The sequence below is a fragment of the Triturus cristatus genome, chromosome 5_1 (genome assembly GCF_964204655.1).
Source record: "Triturus cristatus chromosome 5_1, aTriCri1.1, whole genome shotgun sequence".
Classification (NCBI taxonomy): Eukaryota; Metazoa; Chordata; class Amphibia; order Caudata; family Salamandridae; genus Triturus; species Triturus cristatus.
In genome coordinates this window covers 703,031,089-703,058,243 of record NC_140587.1, presented here as the reverse complement: position 1 = coordinate 703,058,243, position 27,155 = coordinate 703,031,089, and the positions used below count along the sequence as shown (strand labels likewise).

The following is a 27,155-nucleotide window of genomic DNA, read 5'->3' as shown; positions in this document are numbered from 1 at the left end:
GAGAAGATCGTTCCTAGGAATTAGTGACCAGTTCTAAATATGGGTCAATGCCAGGCGTTGTTTGAATCATTACTTAATGCTGGTTAGATGACTCTTAGATCCCCATCGCACCTCTCTCCCTTGATCGCATGTCTACAAAAGGACTGTTTAGAAAGAGTTTTGTCAAGGCTATTTATATTTTGGGGATTAGTAAACAAAGAAGACCTGCTCAGTCAGTCAAAAGCCAGACCTTATGTATGATGACCACAGGGTCTTCTTGTCTTGATCACAGGAAATACAGTCCTGAATTATATCCCTAGTCAGAGAAGCATGTTCATACACCAGATGGAGCACAGCGTTAAACAGGGAGATACCCTGATCTGCTTCTCTATGTATCCCACACCTAACTGTTTATGAAAAAGCATAGTTAGCTCACCCTGAAGGCTAGTCATCTCCGGGTTACCCCCAGATTCTGGACCCATAGCTCAGAACAGGCACGCACGTATGATTGTAAATTTCCCATTAGCGAAGCAATCTGTTGATTGCCACTGCTTGCAGCTAGTTTGAACAAGAACCCTGCAGGCTGAGCAAAGCACAGCTTCCTGTTTGCCAAGCAGGGATCCTAGGATCCAGCCCCTGTCGAAGGACACACCCTATAAATTGGGACTGACACACCCTTATAATAAGGCGGTGCTTGATTGAATATGCCTGACTCTTCATGTTTTTTCCCACCATGTTTCTTCGAGAGCTTGTTTGTAAGGTTCAGCTCTTGCATGAAATAAACAAAGTAGTAATTCATTTTTTTAGCCAATTAACACCATATCATCTGCATGCAAGAGCACATGTATGGGCCTGCTCCTAACTGCTAATCCTGTCCCTTCTCTGTGAGCCTCACCGCTAGATCATTCATATATATTAGGAACAACACTGGTTCAAGGACTCACCCTTGTCTCACACCCGAGCTAAGTCTAAAGATATAGAACATTCCCCATTTCCCCTAAATCTGACTGAGGCTAAAAGGTCAAAATGGAGAAAGTCAACCAGATCTTTGCCTTGGCCTTTGGCGAGCAGTGACGTCCATAACTTAGGTCTATTCACACTATTGAAGCCACATGACAGGTCAATAACAGACAGGCATGAAGGACAGGGTTTGGCTTCAGTGTGTTTACTGGCAAGCAGATGTAAAGTTAGACATTGTTCAAAAGACCCTACACCTGGTCCTGCATATATAGCAAGATGAAAAAACCTGCTTTGTGTTGAATTACAACACATTGTCCAGGTGGCATTAAAGACGTGGATACATAATTAAAGGCTGATATAATCAATCAAAGTTTAACAATTGGAAACTGTTAAATATGTTGTTTAATCCACTTCTTAAAAAGACCCTCCTCCACTACAGGTGTATGATATTCAAACCCTAAAGATGATGATGGTATGTGAACTAAATAAAAAGGTAACACAATTATGGAATTAATGGTGCTAGGTCGAGCAGCAGTGCTAAAGATAGAAAACGAATCCCTAGACTAGACAGCCAAGTCTCAATTTTAATTCCTTTGTAAAACTCATCTTAATGTCAGGTGTGGAACTGAATAACATACGTTAAAAAGGCTTTAAAAAACTAAGGAAAATGAATGTAAATACTCCCCAATAAAAGCCTGGTTCAGTTGGCGTCCATGAAAAATACCAAAAGTATATATTCAGCTTTAACAGTGGAAAATCGTGTGTTGTTTTTTGTTAATAATAATAATAAGCAAATTTATAAAGCGCATGGTTACACTAGGCTAGTGTGTCCCCGCGCTACGGAAAACAAGGCCCCTGTTACCCCTGTCGAGCTGCACTCCCTACCCGTGTGAGCTCCCTGCTACTCTATTCAGAGGGGAAAATATACGTTTTCAGCTCCTTACGGACGGTCGTCTCTGAGGCCTCCGTCCTGAGCTCCGACGGGAGTTTATTCCACTGTTGTGCTGCCATGAAGCGAAAGGAGCGCCCACCCATCCTTGCTCTCTTGATGGTAGGTATGATAACCTGCCCCTTCCCGCTAGACCTTAACTGACGCGTAGGGGCATAGGAGGTTAGGAGGTTATGAAGGTAGGTGGGCCCCTTCCTCTGTACAATCCGATGACTCACACAGAGCGCTTTGAACAGAATTCGCTCCTTAATCGGAAGCCAGTGCAGGGTGGCCAAAGCTCTATTGGAAGAGGTAACAAATTCTAGGAATCACATCTGGAAATAGAACAGCTCTATGAAGTCGGTATCTATAATTTGCTTTGAAATGAGAATAGTTCTTATTCACTATGCTTTCAAGAGTGGAGATCTCTTTGGAATCCTTCTGAATTAACAGGCAATTTGAAAAAGTTTGTCTTAGAGAAGTACCTGAAAGAAGTGTTTCACGATTCGATGCAGTCATTTCCTTTTCTTTTTTTTCAAACATTTGATTTTCCTCCATAGAATGTTGGATTGGCTTGAAAAGAATGTGTAAGGTAAAGAAATGTACTTCTTGAAGATGAGTTGGACTAACTTCTTATAACCTTGTTTTGAATTAAAGCAAACAACACGAGTTTGCCTTTCATTTAACAGTAATGAGGCAGTAATGCATTTCTTTTTGTGCCTTGCTTTGGTAATTTTTTTCATGTGCAAGAATTTCTGCTGGTACTTCTGCCCACTTGTTTGTCTTTAATTAGTCAACTTTCCTTTTGTTTACTTGAATATTACAGTATTCGGACTTTCATTGGAAAGGATGAAGCAGATAATTTCTTTATTTCTTGACAGTATGAAATGTCCAGATTCCACTTGGTGCTTCATAGTGGTGTGGAAGCCAAACCTCAATAATCACCTGAACCCCAATATTTCGAACACCCCAATTTTCACCTAATTAATTCAGCCCCAGAATCTCCAGTAATTCTAGTGGTTAGACACTACACTCCTCATGAAAAATATGCATTTCAGCAGAATAAAACAAAATAAATGAGGACCCGCTAATAAGAGTTCTAAATCAAAAATAATGCAAAAATGTATTTATTACAGAATCATTAGTAAATGTGATACAGAGAAAAATGCATGAATTGCCAAGAAGCCCCTAATACAGTAGTACAGAAAACGTTGCCTTATTAGGCAAGTCTAAGAAAAATCCGAAGACATCATAAAAACCATCAATTTTCAAATATATTTTTCACACGATAATACACATTTGCACATTTAAAAATAAGCTACAACAGTGGCAACTTGCCCTCCTTCTGAGCACTCATAGTGAGAGGCATTTTAGAAACAGCTGAGTGCTTCCAATGAATTAGGCTGGCACCAACTCTCCTCTTCCCAAGTTACCAATATTCCAGTGTCACCTGGGTGCCAGGGCGCAACTATTTCAGGAGTGAACTGGCTGTGATTTACTGCACAGACCCCCCCCCCCCCACCTCCCTATGACTCTCCATCCAGCACTCTTTTGAGACCTGGATCCCTCATTTCTGGATTGGGTCCTGCCAAGTCTCTGAGATCCCTGAAGGGTTTTGAAGCCTTCTGATCTCTCTCGTGTAGGATATCATCAGCTGTCAGCTCTAATGTTGAATGGTTATATAGACTTAATGTCAAGAAGCTCGTAAACTGGGGTCACATGTTTGCCCCAGAAGAAGCTAGGACCTTCTGTTTTTCTACGCTCGTTTTAAACACCTTACGTTCATCTGCTGTAAGCAAAAACCTATTCTCTAACTAAGATATAGCTCAGTCCCTGATGTAGCTTGGACCTTCATTTTTGTGTGCATAATCATTTTAAATGTCCTACATTCCTCTCCCATAAACAAAAACCTAGTATTTTTGTTTCATTCCTGCTCTTTCTCGGAAGACATTTTCATAATGCCCACAAGTCCTCTACATTCTTCTTTGTTGGATGGTGAAAACGTGAAATCATTGGATCTTTCAGTATGAGATTTCTGGCATTTAAAGACTAAACGCCCCCAACACCACAGAATGATTAGTTGATCCTTTGTACCATGGTGGATCGTCTACAATTTCCTATGGCAGCTAGTGCCACTCCAGCACCTGCTCACGACCTAGCCCAACTGGATCATTCCATTTTCAGTCTCAGCTCTTTGGTGACATTGGTGTAGCTCATATGATCAATCGAGATATTTTTATATTTCTCTACATATCTTGTAAGCCTCTAATCATGACTTTTTACTACGGCTGACCCCATCTGTCCTGATGTTTATCACGTCTCAAATCATACAACAGCAGATTTCAATCACATATCCACTGTTCTGCGCTTTTTAAGTAATGCAGTAAATTAATTGATAAATTTCATATCTATCTCACTGTTCTTTTTGACACTGCCCCTTTTTAGAGTGAAACCTACCAGACAATGCAGCTTTCTGGTTTGCTAAAGACATCTTGGGAACATTCAGAATACTGATCTAGGAAAACATTTCTCCCATTGCTTACCATTGGCTATGAGGTTTTTAACTCAGATTTGCTTGCTATCTATTTGCTGGCTTTATTTGTCTTAGGATGTCCCTCTTGTCTTAGTTCATCCAATGGAGAATACTTTGTTTACTATATTCTTCCACAGTGTTCTCTTTCTGTAAACAGGCCTTTAAATTTTGTTTCTTGTCACATTTGTTGTGCATGCAGAGACAAAGTTCAAATGTCAGGCTCTGTCTTCCAAGGAAGCTTGGTGTCTATTTTTCTCTCACTTCAAATTTTTTCTTTGATTCTGTGTAGGGTTTTCTCGTCTTTTTTATTTGTTCGCTCTGCCTCTGTCGCAGCTACTGGGTTTTGCTAGTGTCATGACACCTTTGGGTATTGTGCTCTCTTATAATTTATTTTACTTACTAAAGTCTTATTGTAGCACACAACAACATATAAATGTTTGTAAATTAACTGTGCAAATATTTCAGAATATTACAGAATTAGGAACGCACAATGAAGCACTCTTTTTGTAATGTCAGAGTGTGCTGTAAACAAATATTTGAATATGATCAAAGCAAATCAATACATTAGGTGATGCCATTTCCACACATTATCGTTTGTGCGCTGTATTGTTATATCAGTAAAACTGTATGTCAGTGCAAATGTATTGGTCATTTCAATTAAAACTGTGTTGGCTTCAATGGCAGTGCACTACCACACCATGCATGCTCTACTCAGTGGCGCTCTACTCTACGACACTCTATTCCACTCTATTCTATGACTCTCTAATCCTCTCTAAGCTGCTCTACTCCACTCCACCCTATGCCACTCTACCCCACCACACTACTCAACTATACTCTCTCCCTCTATGATACTCTATTTCCCTCGGCTCTACAACACTCTGCTCCACTCTATTTCACTTCTCTCTGGCCACTCTGCTGCACTATAATATATAATACACTCCACAACGCACTATGCCTCTCTACAACACTCTTGACTACACCACTCTAACACACCCCATAACACTCTGCGGCACTCCACTCTATGCCCCTCCTCTCCATGTCACTCCACTCTGACACTTCTCCACTTCATGGCACTCTACGCCACTCTATAACACCCTACACCACTCTACCCCACTCTATGCCACTTAACTCTAAGCCACTCTACCCCACGCTATGCCACTCCACTCTATGGCACTCAAATCTATAACACTCAACTGCACAACACTTCATGACACTCTACTTTATGCCATTCTACTTCACTCTAAAACACTTTACTCCACTCTGTACCACTCCACTCTGTACCACTCCACTTTATGACAATTTACTGCACTCTATGCCCCTCAACTCACTCTACACCCCTCCGTTCTTTGACACTCCATGCCCCTCTACTCCATGACACTCCACTCTGCACACCTCCACTCGTCGACACTTCACTCTTCAACACTTTATTCTATTCTACAACACTCTATGCCCCTCCACTATACGACACTTACTGTACTCCAGTCTATGACTCTCCACTCTCCGCCCTCAGACTATGCCACTCCATGCCATTCTGCAACACTCCACGACATGCTCTTCCAGTCCACTCTCCGCCACTCCACACTACTCTTTGACACTACTACACCCTACACCACTCTACTCCACTGTACTCTGCTCACCCCACTCTACGACACTCCAAGGTACAACACTCCACTGCTTGATACTCCACTCTATGCCTCGCACCTCCAAACCCCTCTACGCAACTCCACGACACTCTGCCACTCCACGACACTCTATGCCACTCTAGGCCACTCCACTTTGACACTGTGCTCCACTCTATGCCACTCTACTCTGCAACACTTTCCTCCACTCTACGCTACTCCACTCTACTGTATGCCACTCCATTACTTTCCACTCTGACAATCAATTTAACGACATTCCACTCTATCCCACTCCATGGTACTCCACTCTACGACATTCCACTCAATTCTACGACACTCCACTCCAGGGCACTCTACTCTACTCTACTCTACTCTACTCTACTCTACTCTACTCCACTCTATGACACTCTACGCCAGAACAGTCTACGACACTCTTCGCCCCTCCACTCTACGCCCTTCCATTGTATGGCATTCCAGTCTACGGCACACTACTATAATATATGCTACTCTACACTGATCTTCTCCATTCTGTTCCACCCTTCCCTACTCTACTCTAATCTACACCACTCTACTCCGGGACACTCTATGACCCTCCACTCTGACACTCCACTCTGCGCCTCAACACTGCACTCTACTCCACAATGCTCCACTCTAGGGCACTCCACTCTGCTCCTCAACACTCCACTCCACAATACTCCACTCTACAGCACTACATGACACTCCTCTCAATTCTACACCACTCCATGACACTATACGCCACTCCACTCCATGCCATCCCACTCTTCTTCATGCCACCCCACTCTACGACACTCTTCTGCACTCTGGCAGTCCATATAAACAACACTCTCTACGCCACTACCTTTTAGCCATGCTGAACAGCAGCCACACTGGTGTACACTATTGCTAAAATATATTGGCAAAGCAAATACAAATAGCTCCTGCATAAGCCAGTCCTATTGGCTTTCACAATGCTTGTTATTTTCTACTGTTGACTCACAATCGCCTGACTGTCACATCCGCCAAGCCTCAGCAAAAGAGTAGAGTGAGAAAAACAACTGCTCAGAAAGTTTGTTTGTTGTTTCTGGTCCCCAACTTCTATAAGGACATTGTTTTCTGAGTGTTTCTTCGGGTACTCTGACCCCCTTGAAAGAATACGCAACAGCTATGTTCAGAGTAAGCTAGTTCTGTTGTAGCACTAACGCCAAAGCAAAGGCTATGCAGTTTGGCAATCTCTGTATTGACTTGCAAGATATTGAATACTCTGGCTTGCTTCTTATACAAGATGTAAAAATCAAACAAATGAAAGGAGTAGACGAGACAAAAGCGGTGAAACGATATATGCATTGTGCATTTTGTGTTCCTCCTGTTGGCATAGAATACCTCACACCTGTAACCCAGTAGCAATTTTGAAATGCGATCACCGCTTTGTGCATCCCCTGAAACGGGAATAAAGAGTGTAATGCCTCCCATGGAGGGGTTTGATGATAAACGCTGCCATGCCTCAGGCCAGAGAGCAGAGACTTTCACTTTAATAAAAAGAGATTCAATTTACCAGGCTAGTCAGTGTCTTTTGCTGTGTACTCCGGGATACATCAAGTGGCGATTGACTGAGGAGTCTGCCAGGGTTTTCTGTCAGCGTGCGAGAAAATGTGACGTATGTTCGTCCTTTATCCATGTCAACAGATGATAGATCACTTGTAGTTTTATATTTATAAACTTATTAAATGTGGCATGTTATTGCAGTACCTGCTGAATCGTTCGCTGGACGATTACACGAAGATTTATTTGATGTGTGTATATAAATAACATTTTCGCGTTTTGGTTTGTTGTACCCTTTTTTAATGTTTTAAATTTGACACGTTGCCCTGCTTAACCAATTTGTGTCAATGTGTTTTTTAGCTGTAGTGATCACTTATAATGAAATTTGTATTTTTAAGTCTATTTATCGTAGTATGCTTTTATGGTTTGCACTTAAACCGAATAAAGACTTTTTGACTGACTGTTTGTTGTTTCCTACATCGGTCTCCTGTTTGTATTTTTCGTCACCAGATATTTTCTCCATGATCTCCGACACCAGTGGGGTGATGGTTTATCAAAGGTACGACCTGTTTCTGCGCGAGGTGCTGAAGCTTCCCACGGCAGTGTTCGAAGGCCCTTCTTTTGGATACACGGAGCAGTCCGCACGGTCGTGCTTCGCCCAGCAGGTAACGGAGAAGTGTTGTGCTAGGAGAAATTATGTGCAAGGTTTTTTTTGGGGGAGGGGGGGGAGGGGGAGTTTTATATATCGCGAACTCGACCCGAAGGTATCAGAGCGCTTTACACGAGCACCAGTCGCGTTACAGGCGGACACGCTGATTTTTGTTAGGCACGGGGAGATTAAAATGATTTGCCCAGAATCATAGGATGTTGAGCGTCCCTGTCGAGACTCGAACCCGGTTCCCCAGCTTCAAGGTCCACTACTGGTACTGGTAGGCCATATCCTCTCCCCGATTAATGGGAACCTAATAATGCCTTATTAAGTATTAGACAAAAATGTCCTTCTCAAAGCAGGTTATTTTTGACAAAAGTAATAACCCTACCCTGTATTGCCTCATGGCGTGGTTTGCGTTATTACTCCATACACAAACATACAAAAGAATCTGCTCTGTGTAATTGACAGCCTGAGTTTCCATAGTATGTGCATGGACATTGTTTTGTTATATGTCTTAGATGGTCTTCAGAAATGACTAGGTCATAGCCTATAGGATGTTATGTTGTGTGTATAGCACATCTGGTGCACCTCTTGTCAGGTGGGGCAGTCTGGTCTTTGCGTTGAGCACTGCTCTGAGTTGGAGCATTGCAAGTGATCACACAGTTCTAGGCTGTCTCGTGTGTAAAACCTACATGAGTCGGAGCTATACATTTGCAGTGTGAGTGGAGGGGAAGGCAAATTGTTGCTTTATTTCAAAATTTGTAGCCCTCATAGAAGTGTTGCGTAACAGGGCTGTATCTAATGTCGACGGATGAAACCATGCTCTTGGTTAAAGAACAAAGGCCCATATGTACAAAGCCAATTGCCATTTCGTAATGGACCAAATTGCTGTTTCGGGCCGTTAAGAAATGCTAAATAGGCGTTCCTTATGTACATAAGCAGAATCACGATCGCAAAATGCATTTCTACCCGCTTGAACTCACATTTTGTGATTTCCAAAATAGGAAATCTCAAATAAGGATTTCCTATTTGCGATTTCCTAAGCACATGTACAAAGCATTTCCTAAATGGGAAATGGGCATTTAGGAAATGCTATTACCATCAAATCCAATTCGATGGTAACTATGCGCAAAATGGAAAAGGGCTCACAGAATGCACTTTTTTCAGTGCCATGTGCACACATTTTTATTTTTTTTTGCTAGATGTAGGGGGTGCCCCAGACCCATAGGTATGATTGTTTTTGCATTTTCAAATTAAATTGCAAGTTTGGAAATGCAAAACCATTCGTACCTTTGGACCTAGGGCCCATAAGAACAAATGGTTTTGCATTTCCTAAATAGCGATTTCATAACAGCGATTGCAAACTTCTAGGAATCGCTATTAGGAAATCGTAATGTCACTACATTCCATTATGCATTTCCTAAATGGCGATTTCTTTGTATTCGCTGGTTAGGAAATGCAAACTGGAAGTTTCATACATATTTTTCTGTTGTTTTGTTTCCAGAGTTTTATATAACGTGAACTAGACCAGAGACTTCGGGTATCTGAGCGCTTTACATGAGCACCAGTTTCGTTACAGAAGGACACATTCATTTTTGATAGGCACGGGGAGATTAAGTGATTTGCCCAGAATCACAGGATGTTGAGCGGCGTTGCCGAGACTCGAACCCATTTCTCCAGCTTCGAGGTCGACCACTCTAGTCATAAGGCTACCTCCTCTCCCCTATGGCCCAAAATGCTATAGTCTTTAAGGTGATTACAGGCCAGGTGTTATTGTAGCAGAAATCGTACTCTGCATAGCAAGGTAAGATGCAATAGTAGAACACTGAGAAGAATTTGGTTTGATTGGCACCCGGGGCTCTTATGCTGTCTCCCACCTAGGAGGTAGCCTTAAGGATAGCAGCTGGTGCACCCAAAATATGCTGCCTAGATTTAGTCCAATCACTTTTTAATAGCAGACACAGAGACGTTATTCTGTTCAATCCAGGTGTGACACCTTCCTGCTCCTCTCTAGGAGACGAACATATTTACATCATTCATAGCCATAAATCTGGAAGACCACATAAATGTGGCTCAAAAATTCAAACACTCCAATTTACTGATGGATCCTTGTGCAGTTTCTAGAGAAAGAGGTAGCAAAAAAAAAGATATATTTTGAATAAAGTATCATCCTTCTCGATCAACAATCTGGACTTCAAACCAGTGAGAGGATCCAAACCACCCTTGCCGGCATTAGGAAAGAACACCTCACAACTGATGCTGAACGTGAACAAGCCATCCAGATGATCCGAGTCCTCACGGTTGCATACAACCTGGTTGACTGCACCATTCTACCCCAAGACATGGAACAAAGGTTTGGTGTTGCCAGAACTGCTTTGGGATGGATACTATCCTTCCACTGAGATCAGTCAACAGATATGGATTTGATCTACAGTTTCTACACCGAATAAGGGGACATGCGGTGCTCCCCCAGCCTCCAGTGTGGACTGGAGTCAAAATAAAAGACACTCACAGAGTTTTAGAGCAGAGAGATACCCACTTTAAAGGTGGCATTTCTAAGCTATTAATGACAAATCCACCTTTGCCAGAGGAAAGGATTTGTAATTTTGAATCCAATGATAGGAAACATGATGAGGCTGCTACACTGTAAGACACTATTGCAGTTTGAAGTAATTTAAACTATTCCCCCATGTTAACCTATGGCAGGAGCAAACCTCATAGGTAGTGAAAGCACACAGGGGTATTCTTCACTACCTGGGCAGGGAACACACATGTGTACCTGCCCTGCCTTTCACCTGCCACTCGCTTCACCCATTAAAGACCTACTCTAGGGGTGCTCTATCGGTTGTGAAAGGGACTCTCAGGATTGGCCAGTGGTTTACAAAGACCAACTTGAGCATAAGTGCATTGCACACACACAGGCCTGCAATGATGTTTAAAAACATCACAGGTGCAAGTGCGCACACACAGGCCTGCAATGGCAGGCTTGAGAAATGTTTTAAAACATTATACTTGCAAGTGCGCACACACAGGCGTCAAATGGCAGGCTTTAGACAGGCTTTCAAACATCATAGGTGCAAGTGCGCACACACAGGCCTACGATGGCAGGCTTGAGACATGTTCAGAAACATCAGGGAAGCAGCACTTCCTTACATGTGCAGGAAGGGCGCACGCACTTTCACACTGCATTTACAGTGGAAAAGTGCCCAGAGCCCTAAGGGCACAAGCAGAGAATCAGGAAAACCCCGTTGGTGTCCCATGGGAAGAGCCACCCTCTTTGGTAGGGAAAACCCAAATGGGGGGTTCTTCACGTCCTGGGCACGGAATACCATGTTTACCTGCCCTGCCTTTCTCCTACCACTTGCTGCATCCCTCAGGGCTTACCCTAGGTGTGCACTAGTGGTAGTGGAAGGCCCACCCATGGTTGGCTAATGAGTGAGAAATGCCAGCCTGAGCATAAGCGCAACTGATGCATGTTTGACAGGCTATTCTGGTGGGTGGCACAATCAGTGCTGCGTCCCCCTATTAGCCAGTGCTGTATCTGCCCTGGGTATGTGGTGTATCTTTTTACAGGGCACTTACAGGTAACACACCTACACCAATCAAGTAAGCACCACTTCCTAGCGTATGTAGGAAGGATGCGCATGCTTTCACACTGCAGTACAGTGGGAAAGTGTTAAGAGTCCTAAGGCCACTAAAAGAGAATCAGCAAAAACCAGGAGCAAAAATAGCAAAACGTTTTAGGGAAATCCCCTAGGAAGGGCCAAGTCCAACAGCACAGTTTTATTTGTTTTAAATTAAAAAAAAAAAATTCAATGTTATACTGTAATGTGGATAAAATGCAAAACCAATAAAGTTTGTTTGAAAAAAAATATAGTAACTTTACTAACCTTTCCTCTGCTGGTGAAGATCAGGGCGAATGAGGTGGCAATATCCTTATGGGAAAGGATAGGGAAAATTATGAAAGTTTATTGTTCTTTAAAAAAATAATACAAATATTTTAAAGTGCAATATAAGGGTAAATTATTTTAAAATGTGTTATTAACCATGTAATACAAAATAAAGTGTTACATTACATTAACTCATCAAATTTAAATATGGATTAAATAATAGAATACTTTACAAATATTCATTTATTTTATATTGGGTTTTTGAGCAATAATTTAAAAAACATTCTCTCTATCAACATTTTTATTTTTATTATATAGTCAGTAAGGTTGATTACAAGTTATATATATATTTAATTTATTTTAAACTTTTTACATTTTCAAAATGTTTAAAAGTCTAATGGCATTTTTTTAAATGAAGGGGCATATTTATCATACTTTTTCACCACACAACGCAGCAAGACACCTTTCTGCGCTGCATGAAAGAGAAAGGGAAAGAACTAGAATGTGCTGTATTTACCGTCGTATGGCGCATTTCTGTTCTTCCTTGCACTGGTGCACTTTTGGCTGCCTAGCGCCAACATAGGCACCCTTGCACCATGGTGCTGGAGTGCCAGCGTTGTAAGCGAAATTGTTATTTGCAGGAAGGGGCACCTTCCTGCACAAAAACAATCCTGACAGGCATTTTCCTCTTTCTATGTTTCCTGCAAAATGTAGCATCAATGGAAAGAGGAAACAATTAGGAGAAATAAAGATATCTCTCCTTGTTGCGCCTCCCCTGTGGAGGTGTAGCATTTTGACGCATTCCCAGGTCTACCACTATTGGTAAATCTGTAAATGTGCTAAAATCCATGGAACGCCTCTGTAGTGGTCACAACACAGAGATTATGCACTCCACTCTGGCAGGTTAAAGGATGCTGCCGGAGCCATGTTATAGACAAAGGAATGATCCTTTAATAAAAGGACCTACAACCGCATCAGCCACTGATCAGTCGAAAGAACAGCAGGCAGCTTACCAAAGCGTCATTTTCTAGAACCAATCCAGCACTTGATGTCATCGTGGTTCCACAGAAGAATGCACATGAGAGTACGACAATGCAGGAAGCAATAAATAACAAAACATAGTGAAGGTGAATAATACATAATAAAATGCCACATACCCCATTACCCCTGTTCCTTAACCAAAAACAAAACAAAACCAACCAGCAATTGCCCCATTGCAGTAACATAACCATACATCATCTAGCAGGGTACACAGGACCTGGAAGAGATTTCAAAACAAGAATTAAGACATTGTGTAATCCCCACATTTGGATGGTAATTTAACTGTACTAGTACTACGTTTGTACAAAGGATCCTGTATGGAATTTCCCACCGTAGCAGTATCTCTACCCAAGTCAATAACACATTCATCAAAATTGTGGTCAACACACAACTCCTAGGCACACCTGGGAAACAAAGTACCAGCTTTGTCATCTACCACATTGGTAGTAGACTTTAGAAAACTCCCACTACTGTTTCTACTCACAAGAGTTCTGTGTGAAGAACTGTTGTTGCTGGTTTGAGCATTGAACTGCCTGGTGTACTGTACACAAGGTGATTAATTCTCCCTTAATAGTTTTAAAAGGTTTTTTTATCAAAACTCAATTATTCACCCTCACCTGAACATTCTTGACACATTTTCTGTTGTCATAATAGTTTTTCTGTGTTAGTTGTTTTTCCACCACTCTGTGTTGCAAACAAATCGTATCATTTATTTCAGCTATATTACCTCTGCCCACTAAAATCTCAGAGAACCATGCTGGTGCTAATTCGGTCCTGGCATCCCCACCCCTAATAAGTGTAAATGGGAATTGTCCAGTTGTAGATGTGGAATAATGAGGTACGCCCACATTCTTTCTTGAAGAAAATGTGAAACATCAATATCGGCCCCTATCGCAGTTATAATACTGTCCTTCAAAATGCAATTAGCCCTCTCAACCAAACCATTGGACAAAGGCTGTACAAAGCCACCTGAGAATGTTTAATATTGAATTTTGCCATAAATTCAGTCATTTGTTTAGACACAAAGTGCATCCCATTGTCAGTGACAATATTACACGAGGAACCTTCTACCAAGAAAAGGCTTTCCCAAAAAATAATTTACAGTATCAGAATTGGCAGCTTCCACAAATGAGTAATATATCAATTTGAAAACATAATCTATAGCCACTATTAGATACTTCTCCTCTCAAGGCAAAAACTAAGGTGCCGATTCCGATCCGTTAAAAAAAATTACCGTACGACTCGTATCCGTATTTTTTTACGTACGAATCGTACAAGTCCCGTCCAAACGGCGAAGTACGATTCGTACGTTAAAAAGTACATACAAATCGTATCGGGAAAAGGTCTACGAGACGTCCCCGGACAGTTTTACGTACGAGTCGTAAAACGGAAGTCCGAGCGCACAAGTCCGATCCGTACCGGCGTTCCGAATACACAATCGTATGGAAAACGTCCCGTACGGAGCGAACTTTGTACGACCCCTACCCCAGGTACACTTGTGCCCGGGGTACGAGTCATACGGCCCCCCCAGCCTTCCCCCCCACCCGCGTATGTCCGCACCGTACCCCCCCACCCACGTATGTCTGCACCGTACCCCAGGCGTACCCCAATTCTCAAGTATGTACGGACCATACATAGGCGAGGATTGGGGTACGCCTGGGGTACGGTGCGGACATACGTGGCTGGGGGGGTACGCCTGGGGTACGGTGTGGACATACGTGGGTGTGGGGGTACGGTGCGGACATACGCACCATACATACGCACTGTTGGCCTATGTACGGTGCATACCCCAACAGCGCGTATGTACGCACCGTACATATGCAATGTTGGGGTACGCACCGTACATGATGACACGTACGATGTGGTTGATGGCGTGTACGTCGCGTACCGGGCCCCCTTTTCGTTGTGCATCGCAGCGTACTTGGTTTTTCCGGCACTTTTTGGCTCCCGTAAAAAAATAGCTGTGCGGAGTGCTGTAGGTACGAATCGTACTTGCTGGTCCGTAAAACGCTGCCTGACTCCGTGCGGACGTCGTGTACGCACTGTCCAGGATCAGAATAGTAGGTATTTTTTATCCGTACGGTGTTTTTTACGATTCGTACGGAAATGGTATTTCTGTATGAATCGTACTTGCTGGTTTGTAAGGTGGATTTCCCGGGTACGAGTCGTACGGAGTATACGCTCCGTACGACCATTCGTACCCGGGTTTTACAGGATCGGAATCGGCACCTAAATGGGTCAGAAAAATCCAAGGCTAGTTTTTCCCCAAGCCTTTTCTGGAAAAGGAACGGTGTACAAAGGTTTGGTAGCAGTTTTCCTATGTTTATCAGAAACTACACATTGTGAGCACTTATCAATATGATTGGATAGTTGTTTGTTTAACTAGGCCACCAATGCATTTGCCTTGACTTCTTGCAAGTGGTTAGAAACACCCATTTGTCCCTCATGAGCAATTCTTATAATTCTGTCTGTTAGTTCGGTAGGTGGAACAAACACACTCCCTCGTAAACAAATATTGTTTTCACATGACAATTTCATGACTGTTTGTCCAGAACTCCTGAGTTCTCCTGTGAGATTTTTCTCAGAAGGACCAACCAGTCTTTATAAATCGAAGTACCAGCAACAAAGCTTCATCTTTAAGCCATTGCCACACTCCAGCCGTCTCTGTGATGCTTCCATAACAAACGAACAATGCATCCGTCGGAACTACCACATATTCCGTATCCTGATCAAAATCCACAACATCACAATGTGGTAAAGGTATCCATGACAAGCAATCTGCCCAAATGTTTTTAGCCCCTTGTATATACTTATCCACCAAATCATATTTCTGTAATTTTGATAGGAAGCGTACTAAGCGAGCAGACGCTTTACCCAAACCATTACCACTCAAAAGGTACACCAAAGGTTTATGGCCCATGTAAACATCACAAGTGGCCCCTCAAATGTAGGTTTTGAATTTCTGTACTGCCCATACATATGCCAGAGCCTCTCTCTCAATAGTGCTGTAATTGCATTCGCCATCCGACAGCATATGCAAATACAACCGTGTTCTCCTGCCCCTTAACCCACTGTCTAAAAACAGCGCCAGGATCGAGTGGGACGGGTATGCCCAGACGTGGGTCCTGTGCTCTCCATGCTACTGGAGTCAAGTTATCTTGGCTGATGAGGGATGAAACCCCGAAACTGGTCCTATGGTTGCTAATTTCCAGTCCAGGGAGGACCTGGCCTGGCAGTTCAGGCTGGACTGTTCCTATTGGGCGCAGGGTAAAGACTGATTTGCATATGGCTCGGTTGAAACTGAAATGGTTTGGGGAGCAAAAAAAACGATAGATTTAGGCCCAGATCTCTGTACTGGTGTGAACGTATGGCATTGTTCTGCATCCTGTCCATCAATTGTTCTTTTTGACCTCCGAGACTGGCATCAACTGTGATCAACGATTTTCCTGAAAGAACAAATAATTGTAATGCCAGAGCAGTGGGTATGAACCCTTTGAATTCCTCAAATGCTGTTCGAACTTGACTGCTCCATTCAAACTGGTTTCCTTTCTTGAGTAGTGCTCTTAACCCCTTCAGTGTCCATGACGAGATAGTCTCGTCATGGAGCGCGGTTGCGCTGTGCCCATGACGAGACTATCTCGTCATGAACCCCGCCCGCTAATTCAACGCCCGGCACAGGGCGGGGAAAGGGCGGGGCACAGAAGGGGTTAAAGGTTGCACAGTCAAAGCATACCCAGACACAAATCTTGCTTAGTATTCGCAGAGCCCCAGAAAAGAACGCAGGGCATCTTTATCAAGAAACAAAAAGCATTTGTGATGGCTTCCCAATTACAAAACTCAGGATTTATACCTTGCGCTGGAATTGTGTGTCCTAATTACTCTACCTCTTACACCAAAAGCTTACACTTACTGTCATACCTCTGAATTGTAAAACACGCAACGCTCTTTCCAAAACCTGCATGTGTTCCTCTTCAGTGTCGGTGAAAACTAATAAGTCATTCTGGAAGGCTTGGACATTGGGCATATCACCATCCTTTAGGGCTGTAGTAACTTTAGCACAGTATTTTGTGCATTGCAAAAGTACTACTTTCATGTGTGTGAGTGTTATATAGTACTGTGTCCCACCTTCATCTCTCCTTAGGTTTCCCTAAACCCCGCCCATTTTGTAGTAATTATTCCCAATTGTCACACCATTCCCCCTGTTATTTCCCACATTTACTTCTAAAGTGTTTATCTGAGTGCAGAGATCCACTCCCCTCCCCCCGTCTCCCACAATGACGCAAATCTCTTCACAGAAAAGATAGAGGCGGCCTGCTGCGGCTGCCATGAGTCTGTGAACGGGAGTTTGTAGAAGGTGAGTAGTACTTTTTTATGTACTACAAAATGCGGTTTGTAAATTGGGCCCTTTGTTTCTACACTGTGTCGAAGGCGCTGCCTGCCCTTGTGCTTCTCATCACATAGCAACCTATCATTTGCAAAGATCTTATTATTTTGAACACCATATTTTTATCAATACATTAGCAAAAAGGAATTCTCCTATTGCAAATTGTGTCTGAAACAAGCACGTTTATCACTCAGACTTTCTTAGTAGGAGCAGCAGTAAGTGTTGACAATAATGGGTCCTCGTTAGAACACGGCAGTGGCGGTGTTGACTTCGATGTGTCAAAATAATCTGACACTTAAAGAAATAAAACTGAAATGGGTTCAGTCATTTTGGGCATGGAATTAAAACTTAGTAATAATTTCTGCCATTATATGAATCTGTGCAGATACAGAATTGGAGAATGGTCCCTGTTCTGCATTTGGGATTCACAGCTGAAATGAATACATTTTGAGGGATTTTTACCCACACAGGCCTCTGCGCACGTGCAGAACCAAATGACTGTGGTCCCTACACTGGCAGCCTACCTGCATGTATGTTTGCGCGCCCTTTCTGCATCAGATCAGCTGTGCTGCATATAACGGCGTGATATCAAGAGTTGTGAATTCAGTGTGATAATAATTAGACTGTTGACACCTACCAGCATTAAGAGATATATGTAATTATGGTGGCTTTCACTGAATAGACTGTGCTGACAATATGGATGGCTTTGTTCAATGAACCAATTCATGTCCTTATCGAGGACTGAACAAAATGCTCTCTGAGGAGATGGACATGGCGGTGCCCGTGTTCATGATTCATGCTTTGTATTTACACAGAAGAAAGTCACGCTAAATTCTTTCCTGGATACCCTGATGTCTGACCCCCCGCCGCAGTGTCTGGTCTGGTTGCCGTTACTGCATCGACTGGCAAATGTAGAAAATGGTGAGTCCTCTTACTTTCTCGCTGTGGCAGAATCTGTGAAAAAAATGCAGTCTTGCTGTGCGATGCTCTAACGTCAAATATTGTCTTATGTTGAAACATGTGCAATTGATTGTTGATTCTGACCAAATAAGATTTCAAAGAAAAAATGAATTTTATTTGCAAGACTAAGTAAGTAGATCCCAGGTACGCCATACATGGTTGATAGGACACCAGTGGATTGTAATTGCTGTTCGACTTTTCTGCAAAGAATCCGCTGTCCTGTAAAGACGATCCCATAAGACTTGTGCAGAATACATTGAGAGGCAGGACAGCAGACTATTGAAAGACTTGTCAAGCAGTACATACAGAGACAGACAGCAGTCCATTAAAAGACATGTGCAGCAGTACATTGAAAGAAGGACAGCAGTCCATTGAAAGACTTCTACAGAAGTACATTGAAAGAAGGACAGCAGTCCATTGAAAGACATGCGCACAGTACTTTGCGAGAAGGACAGCAGTCCATTGAAAGACATGCGCAGCAGTACATTGCGAGAAGGACAGCAGTCCATTGAAAGACATGCGCAGCAGTACATTGCGAGACAAACAGCACTACATTTAAAGACTTGTGCAGAATAGGGAAACAGCGTTTACAACGCTGTCAATACCACGCTGGTAGGTTACAATGCAGACGCATGGCATTACATCGCAAGTCGTTTCTACGACTTGCGCTAGATGGCGGGCAACACCAGGGAATGTGTTGGATTTTGAATCCGACACATTCCCTGCTGTTGCGCTAACTGGAGTAGGAATAGTAATTTATACTATTCCTAAGTCCAGTGAGCCATCTAGGGCAAGTCGCAGAAACGACTTGCGATGTAAAGCCATGCGTGGTAACAACACGGACGATGTAACGTCCACGTTGTAACCTACCGCGTGGTAATGTATGGCATAGTAACGTCATACATTCTGCAGAATACATTTAGAGACAAACAGCAATCCATTGAAAGACTTGGACAGAAGTCAGTTGTTAAGTGTGGTAGAATAAACCAGCAGCAACCAATGCACAACAGATCTTCTAAACACACAGGCAGTACAGCCGCTGGACATTACCTCTGTATTTAGCTGTATGTGAAGGGACTTGTTTAAGGTACTTGCCAGTCACTGGACACATTTTATGCAGTATTCTAAAAATATCCAAACCCGGAATGGTACCCTCTTACAGTGACTATTATCAATGTAGAGTGGTCTAATAAACTAATGCACCATTGCTTTCTGCTCCACTCACCCCTGAGTTGTCACTGTTTGCAGCCTCAGCATTCCCACATTCACCTGCTTCTATTGATGAAGGGGATGCTGGGCTGCATGTTTCCAGGCAATACTGTGGCTCTATCAGGAGATAGAGAGGAGTCCTGGTTGGTCTCTTAAGACGCATGGATATAGGAAATCAATTCACATTTCCAGCTCAGTGTAGGGGCTGTGTAGAGGCAACAGTGTGTGGCAGTACAAAGACAGGTTTGCTCATGTTTGCACCTCGATTTGCACGCACGCAGCTACATTCCTATGATTTATACAGACAATCAGATTGTGCAAATCCCCTCTATTGTGATTACATCAGTTGGTGTGCATTTTATTAAGCTGTTCCTACGTGAGAATATGAGACAAAAATGTAGATTTCATTAATTTTAAGCATTGATTTTCAGTCAGCTAAAAGTAAGAAGGTTTCCATTATTTCTATTCTATTTTCTATTTATTTTTCAAATAGCAACATATGTATGTATGTGTGTATGTATATATATATATATATATCTACTGTACTGTAGGAAAGTTTCTCAGCGCTGTAATCTTCAGAATTGAAAAGTCACTCTCAGTTATACGAACTGACAAAAAAAATTAATATGGACATCTGCGCTAAATGCACCTGCAAATGTGCACACAGATGCACACGTTGTGTCAGGTGTACATGTTCATGATCCAGGATTAGCTATCCTTTTTTCAAAGAAGGGCAGAAATATGTTTTGTAATCCTGTTCTTTGCTGAGCAGTACTTTCTAAGCGCTATCTTTCCTAGTAAGCGGGAGTCTCCCCTGCGGAGAGTGCACACCAGACCAGAGAGGGCTCATTACACGCGAAGGTAATGTGTACGCTTTTTTTGTTGTTTTGACCCTCCCTATCAAACCCTGCCTTTATTGTCTACCCCACAGTCTTCCACCCCGTGGAGTGCTCCTACTGCCACAGCGAGAGCATGATGGGCTTCCGCTACCGCTGCCAGCAGTGCTCCAACTACCAGCTGTGCCAGGACTGCTTCTGGAGGGGTCATGCCAGCGGCTCCCACAGCAACCAGCACCAAATGAAGGAGTACACCTCATGGGTAAGTAGAGGCCGCCTGTTAGAGGAGCTCCTCCCACCCTGGACAGACAGCATAGGAAGGTAGTTCTCAGGGATGCAGAGGGGCCTCACTGAGTAAACAGGTTTTGCATTAATGAAGGACTTATGAATAAAAAGAATCCCTTACCAAAGGGCCTTCCTTATATCCATCCATCTGGTTGTCTCTGTCGGTGGGACTCATTGGAACCTGAAACGGGTAGTTTTCTTCTTGGAGCCAGTTAGCAATTTAACATTGTACGGTGCACACGGAAGCCCATGCCAGGCCATGAAACGGGTTTACACGGGTAATTCTGGACTACCAGCTTATTGTTTCTCCCCTTTCTCATGTATCTTTCTCTCTAGTTGCAGTTCTTAAGGCAGCCTTGTATATACACGAGAAAGCTGAAGTTTGTAAAGCAGAATTAGGCAAGTGCCTGACTCTGAGACACATGGGTTGAGTACTCAGTCGATGGCAGCTAAAAGAGTAGCTAGATTTGTATAAATGTTAACCACTTTTCATGTAGTGATTTGAAGATGATTTACGGTAGATTTTAAGCCATATCAACTTGTGTTTTATAGCAAAGATAGATGTGTAGGGTTCGGTTTGTGCAGGAAAAGGTACATTGCGCGAGCATGGTCTATTTCCCCTTCCAGTAATTATACCCTTCAAAAAATATGGCTTGTCCTTAAACCTTAATCTAGCATTCCTTTTGCCGAATACACCAATATTATGTTACCTTGGCTTGTGAGGTGTAATTGTTCCTTGTAAGTAACTGGAAAAGTGTACTGCACTTCAACAGATCCAATCCCAAATTTTTGTTTGGTGTAGTATTGCTTGTAATGGTGGCGTATCACATCCTCGCCTGCTGGCATTTCTTCACTATTATTTGCAAGGCAGATAAATTTAGTGCTCCTAGAATTAAACAGAGAACTCTCATTGACAGGCACAAAAACAATCTTACTATATTCTTGGGTTGATTCATAACTTTTTATTCTTAAATTTTTATTTTTATTTTATTATTTGTTAGCTCAAAGGTAAGGTTGGCAACATTTGTGCAGGGTGTTTTAGGAGCATATTTCTTTAAAATTAAAAATGTTATTCTATTGTATTTCCCAAAATGCTGAACAAGGCCACAAAAAACCTCGAAATAAATATAGTTGAACAACCACAGCAACATTCTAAAAGCTAAAAACCGGAAGGCGATGAATAAGAGAAATTTGTTTGAAAGCAAACAAAAGGAGTGGAGAATAGGACCAGTGTATGCAGAGTGAAGCAGGCAATTCAGATGTTTGGGATGAAAGAGATAATTGAAACAAAAATGAAGCACACCCAGAATAATAAAGAATGTAGTCAAGGGAATCAGGAACAACTGAGGCTCGATAATTGACCCACGAGAACAAGGGTAAGAATAAGATGTTTAGATGCTTGTAAGTGAAGAAAATATTGAACATTTTAGATGTTGTAGAGCTGTGTTCTTCATCTATGCCTGAGAGTGGAGGTGCGATTGTGGGTCCAGACGAGTCAAAGATGGATCCCAGCTTGCAGGTGGAAGGTGAAAGGTTAAGGCCGTCCAGAAGATTAAGAGTGATGGGCATGATGCACCGTTGTGGCTGTCAAGGAAGTACTGACAAAATTAGCGCATAGGGAGGCATCCTTGATGCAACCCTCAGTCTTGGTTCTGAGTTCCTGATTGCCTCCGAGGACAACCCTTTGAAAATAACATTCACATTCTGTTTGGTTTGAAGATCAATAGTGGTGGACAAGGAATGAGTCTAGCACATCTCCCAGAATGTCCTAAGAGCCAGGAGTCGTGAAAGAATTATCACTAACGGAAATCCACATACATTCCAGCTATTCCAAAGAGTGGAAGTGATAATGAATCAGAGAAAACCTCTGCTGAAGCTTAAAAAAGGATCCCAAAGGGAATAGACTGGTAAATTCAGGAGCTGAACCTCTATGAAAGAGAAAACCAGACACTAAAGAAGCGCTAGACCAAACTGCACACACAGGCAGGCTTCTTCCAGCTAAAAGATCTTGGGTGAACAATCTATAACCCAGGCAAAATTTAACTTCTAACTAAATACGTTCCCTTAAGCCAACAACACAAATCAAGGTTATAGTTTATATTGAAAGTGGTCTTCTCCAATATCAACCCCCTACCTAACCACCCATCGCGCACATGCCTGATAAATACTCATCTGGAAATAAATAACCGGGTCAGTTGACACCCTAAAACGTAAGATTGACCAGAAAAAAACAGCTACTACCCCCTACCATCTCACCCGATGCAACCAAATTAAATTTTTTCCAACTTCTAAATCTCATTTGTTGCCAACATAACTAATTCTCAAAACTACCAGCCAGGAAGCTGTTCTCCTACTCCCAATCCTCTAATGATCATCGTCGTGCCACACAGTCCGCGAATGTGTCTCGGTGGTATTGAAGATTGCTGCCAGGTGGCTTGATAATAATGAAGCAATCATGAACCGTACTGCCAGCAGTTCGCAAACCGGACATACATCTACATCCTATATTTTCTGACGTTGGGCATAGTGACCTTAGTTGATTATATCGGAGTAATTTAAATGTAAGTATTAAAGGCAACTGTGAACTAATAGCCAGGTTTTTCATATCTCTACTGCTAAAACAATGTGTAGTAAAGTTGGAGCCTCTGCACAAAATGCACATTTCTTTTAGAAGGTGATCCACAGATTAAGGTCTTGGAGAACAGTTTCTCTTCACTCTCGCTTTTCATCATGCCTACCAGTTATTTTCTCCCAGTCGTATTATATACTGTTTATTTAGCTCTCCACTTAATTATGATATCTTTAGGTAATAGCACTTGCAGGTAATGTCTGGATTATTTATTATCCCTAAGCAAATGTAAAGGCATAAGGAGGAGACTGTAATCCTAGGTCATTGGTTGCCCAATTTAAAAATAGTGTATTAAGTCATCAAAAGGACAACAGCCAGATACTTCCAGCTTTTTATCCAACCACAGAAGGTTTATCTCTACAGTGGGAACCTCATCCCTCACGACTTTGATTCCGCTCATGATTATAGTGAGATATTTTCATGGCATCTCAAGTTAAAGAAGGTGGTCACTCTCTTTTGATGGTAGGATGTGGGCTAGAAATACTGGGTTTTGGTAGGCGGGATATCCACCGGATGAAAGACTCTACAGTGGGCATGGGGGAGTTGATTAATTGTATCAGATTGTACTGGGGCATTTGTGTGGTACAGCAGCCTTTTGTTCTTTCGCTTCCTGTAGTTGTATTGTGATATCTGTATTGACCTTGTATTCTCGCCCGGATTACCTATACCTTCCTTGTTCCTCCCAGAAATCACCTGCTAAGAAGCTAACCAATGCCCTTAGCAAGTCTTTAAGCTGTGCTTCCAGTCGTGAACCTTTGCACCCAATGTTCCCTGACCAGCCCGAAAAACCTCTAAACCTGGCTCATATTGTGTAAGTATCAAATTTATGTTCTCCCTCGTCAGAAAATAACCATTGCTTTACCTGTGTTTCACCTTGTTTCGCTTTAGGGTAGATGCAATAATGAGCAATGTGTAGCGTGATGTGTCTCCCCAACACCATCTTTGTGCCTTGCACAGAGGGTATTCAGAGTCACAACATAACAACGCCTTGTATGGGGAGTAGTCAAAGTCCATTTAGTGAAAGATTCTTTGTAGTGGTACATTTCATGCCACCATCTGCCCACATGCCTTGTATTTCCCTGATTTGCCTTCCATATTGTCCAGCTTCTGCACATCACCATGGATATTTTTCAAGATTCCTGGTGCATACTTGCTTGTCTGTAAGGGGCATCGCCGTATACGTAAGACCTGTTCAACAATATCAAGGAAACAGATGTTTGAGATGAAAGAAGGAACCTTTGATTCAAACTCTGCTCCTTAAAAGACAGTTAAGGATCAGAGTTTGAAAAAAAGTAATTGTCAATGCAAAACCACTTCTGGTTGAAATGTGTTCCAAGACCAGTTCTGAGATTAACAAGGGTGTATAAAAACACTGGCAGTAGTTTCCCTAATGCCTAGACTTGATCTATGTTTAAGGTATGTTAGCACTTTATCTTGTGCAAAGTTTGGGCCACATGAAGCGCTATCGGATGAATCAAAGTTCACAGCTGAGGCTGTTCAATACACCAGTACATCCAAACAAAGGCCATCACATTAAGCTCCGCAAGAAAGACAGGGAATAGTTAAGTCCTCAAACCATAAAGGTTTAATAATGGCTGCCAGTTTACAGAAGGTAAAATCAGAGCAGCGTCAATCAAATATGAATGCATCAAATAATAGGAAGTTCAATTCAATCAGAGTCGTATAAGTTAGAGGACGAGCCATATGAGGCTGCCTCCAAAGGAAGGGTAAAGACAGCTCTCCCATTAAGAGAGGTTTGTAAATCTCCTGCTGAGGTCTGCTCCATGCGACGTCTGAATCAGTATGAACTCTGATCCACTCTGCACTAACTGCAATTAACACAGTTCTAACTGTTAGTACACATAGTTCTGGGGAAATGGTCCTTTAGATTAAAGTGAGGTAACGCAATGACATGCTTGTTAGCATCTCCTCACAAAACAGCATCTCCCACAGTACATGCTCTGTAGCACGATGAGCTACAGGGACCAGCCTTTACATGCAGGTGAATGTGCTGCTCATTAAACCAGTCCATGATGATCACAAAGAACAGTGGGCCTTTTTCTGGGTGGAAGAAAGACTCCAACAGGTCAGCAATGAAAAGAAAAAAAACTCAAGCTTGTTTCTGCAGCTGTGCCCACAGTAGCTGGCCTCAACATCAGGCTGTGCCGGCGAAGGAAAGGGCAGGTGACTGGCTGCACCAAGGCACACTAATGTTCACATTGTGCTCAAGGAAAGGGTTACAGATTGCAATGACAACCCTAGGTTCACTTCCAGCATGCTCACTAAGAGGGGCAGCAGACGCAGCTGCTGTCTGGCATGTACGCAGAGCACCATAGTCCTCAAGTGACAATTGAGGACCACACCTTTACTGTACCCTCATTGTGATAAAATCATTTATTTTCTAATTAACATCAGAAATATGCATCCTGTCCATGAAATTTAAATGAAAGTTTCTTATTTTGAGCAGGATCTAGAGGTCGAAGGACACTATTTTTACTGTGCCTGGTTAATAGCTATCATACCTGCTCAATAGCTATTATACCTGCTCACACAAATAGCAGCCATAAACTCAGACACAACAAGCCCTTACCAAACTTGATTGTGCAACACATACTGATCCTCATGGCTACCCGTATCCATTGGGGTCTCAGAGTAGTTGCACAGTCCCAATTCTCTTACCAGGCATAAAGTGAAGGCATCCACAGAGGGACTAGCAGAGACATGCAAGGTGGAAGGACAGCAATGGTATAAAAATGTGGAGAAAACAAACATTTGCAAATTATGCCATGGCCTTTACAAGTTCTTGGAGATGCAATTCTTTCCATAGCATGGCCTGTTTGGGCACTTTGTTTAATGAGACTATGTCTCACTGCATCAGTTCTCTCCTTTTGGATTAGGGTCTGCATGTTGTTGATCACCTAGCACGACAGTATGTGGCATTCTTGGACAATCAGAGTGCTTTCTGAAATCAGACTCTGGGTTGAAAGTATAGCAGCTTTATAAGTACTCCATTGACTGACATCCTCAGCACCATGCTCCTGCATTAACTGCCAATTGAAACTAGACAAGTATTGCCTTGCTGCTAAACTCCTCTCAATCTACAGGTTCATGGAAAAGTTAGAAATGTCTTAACTAAAGCTGTTCCAGAGTGTTACGCAATATTAGACACTTGTGAGGCTGGCCGCCCCATCCTCTAAATCCAAAGTGAAATGAAACTGGCAGGTCAGGTGGGAGTGGAAAAGCATCTGTCTGCCAACAAAGACCTAACTTCTAAGAACAACCTACAAGGCGTAATATACATATTTGTAGCCCCCTTCCTTTCCAGACGCAGAACAGGGTGGAGGGAGTAATTAACATATATCGCACAGTTTTATTTTCTAGGCTTTGGGCAGTGCTATGATGGCTCCAACCTGTATGGCTCCAACCTGTATGCGTGTATCTGTACCTCTGTTAAGGGTAGAATGAAGCAAGAGTCGGGCTGCAGCAAGGAAATATCTTTCAACTTCAGACCAGAAGAGGTAAACTAGACAACTGTTGCCCCTCCCTTCCAATCTCTGAAAGAGTAGATCAACCTGTGCAGCAATGCATCAACTCCTAAGACAAGCCATAAGGTTTCAACACTTGCAATATATCAAAACAGGTACTACCCAAACCAGGGGACAATGAGGGGAATCACACCTGCACTGCAAGGTCATTGCATTTCTTTTTGTT

At 42.6% G+C, this 27,155-nt stretch overlaps 1 protein-coding gene across 10 annotated transcripts in view; it reads left to right on the top strand.

The window, feature by feature from the left end:
* Nucleotides 1–27,155, top strand: part of DTNA (dystrobrevin alpha) — a 980,878-nt gene that overhangs the window by 718,980 nt on the left and 234,743 nt on the right. For all 10 annotated transcript variants that reach the window (XM_085605673.1, XM_085605674.1, XM_085605682.1 and 7 more), the window contains 4 exons: nt 8,069–8,223; nt 18,341–18,446; nt 20,626–20,792; nt 24,131–24,255. In XM_085605673.1, the coding sequence (XP_085461799.1) occupies nt 8,069–8,223; nt 18,341–18,446; nt 20,626–20,792; nt 24,131–24,255 (553 nt within the window). The remainder of the gene's footprint in view (nt 1–8,068; nt 8,224–18,340; nt 18,447–20,625; nt 20,793–24,130; nt 24,256–27,155) is intronic.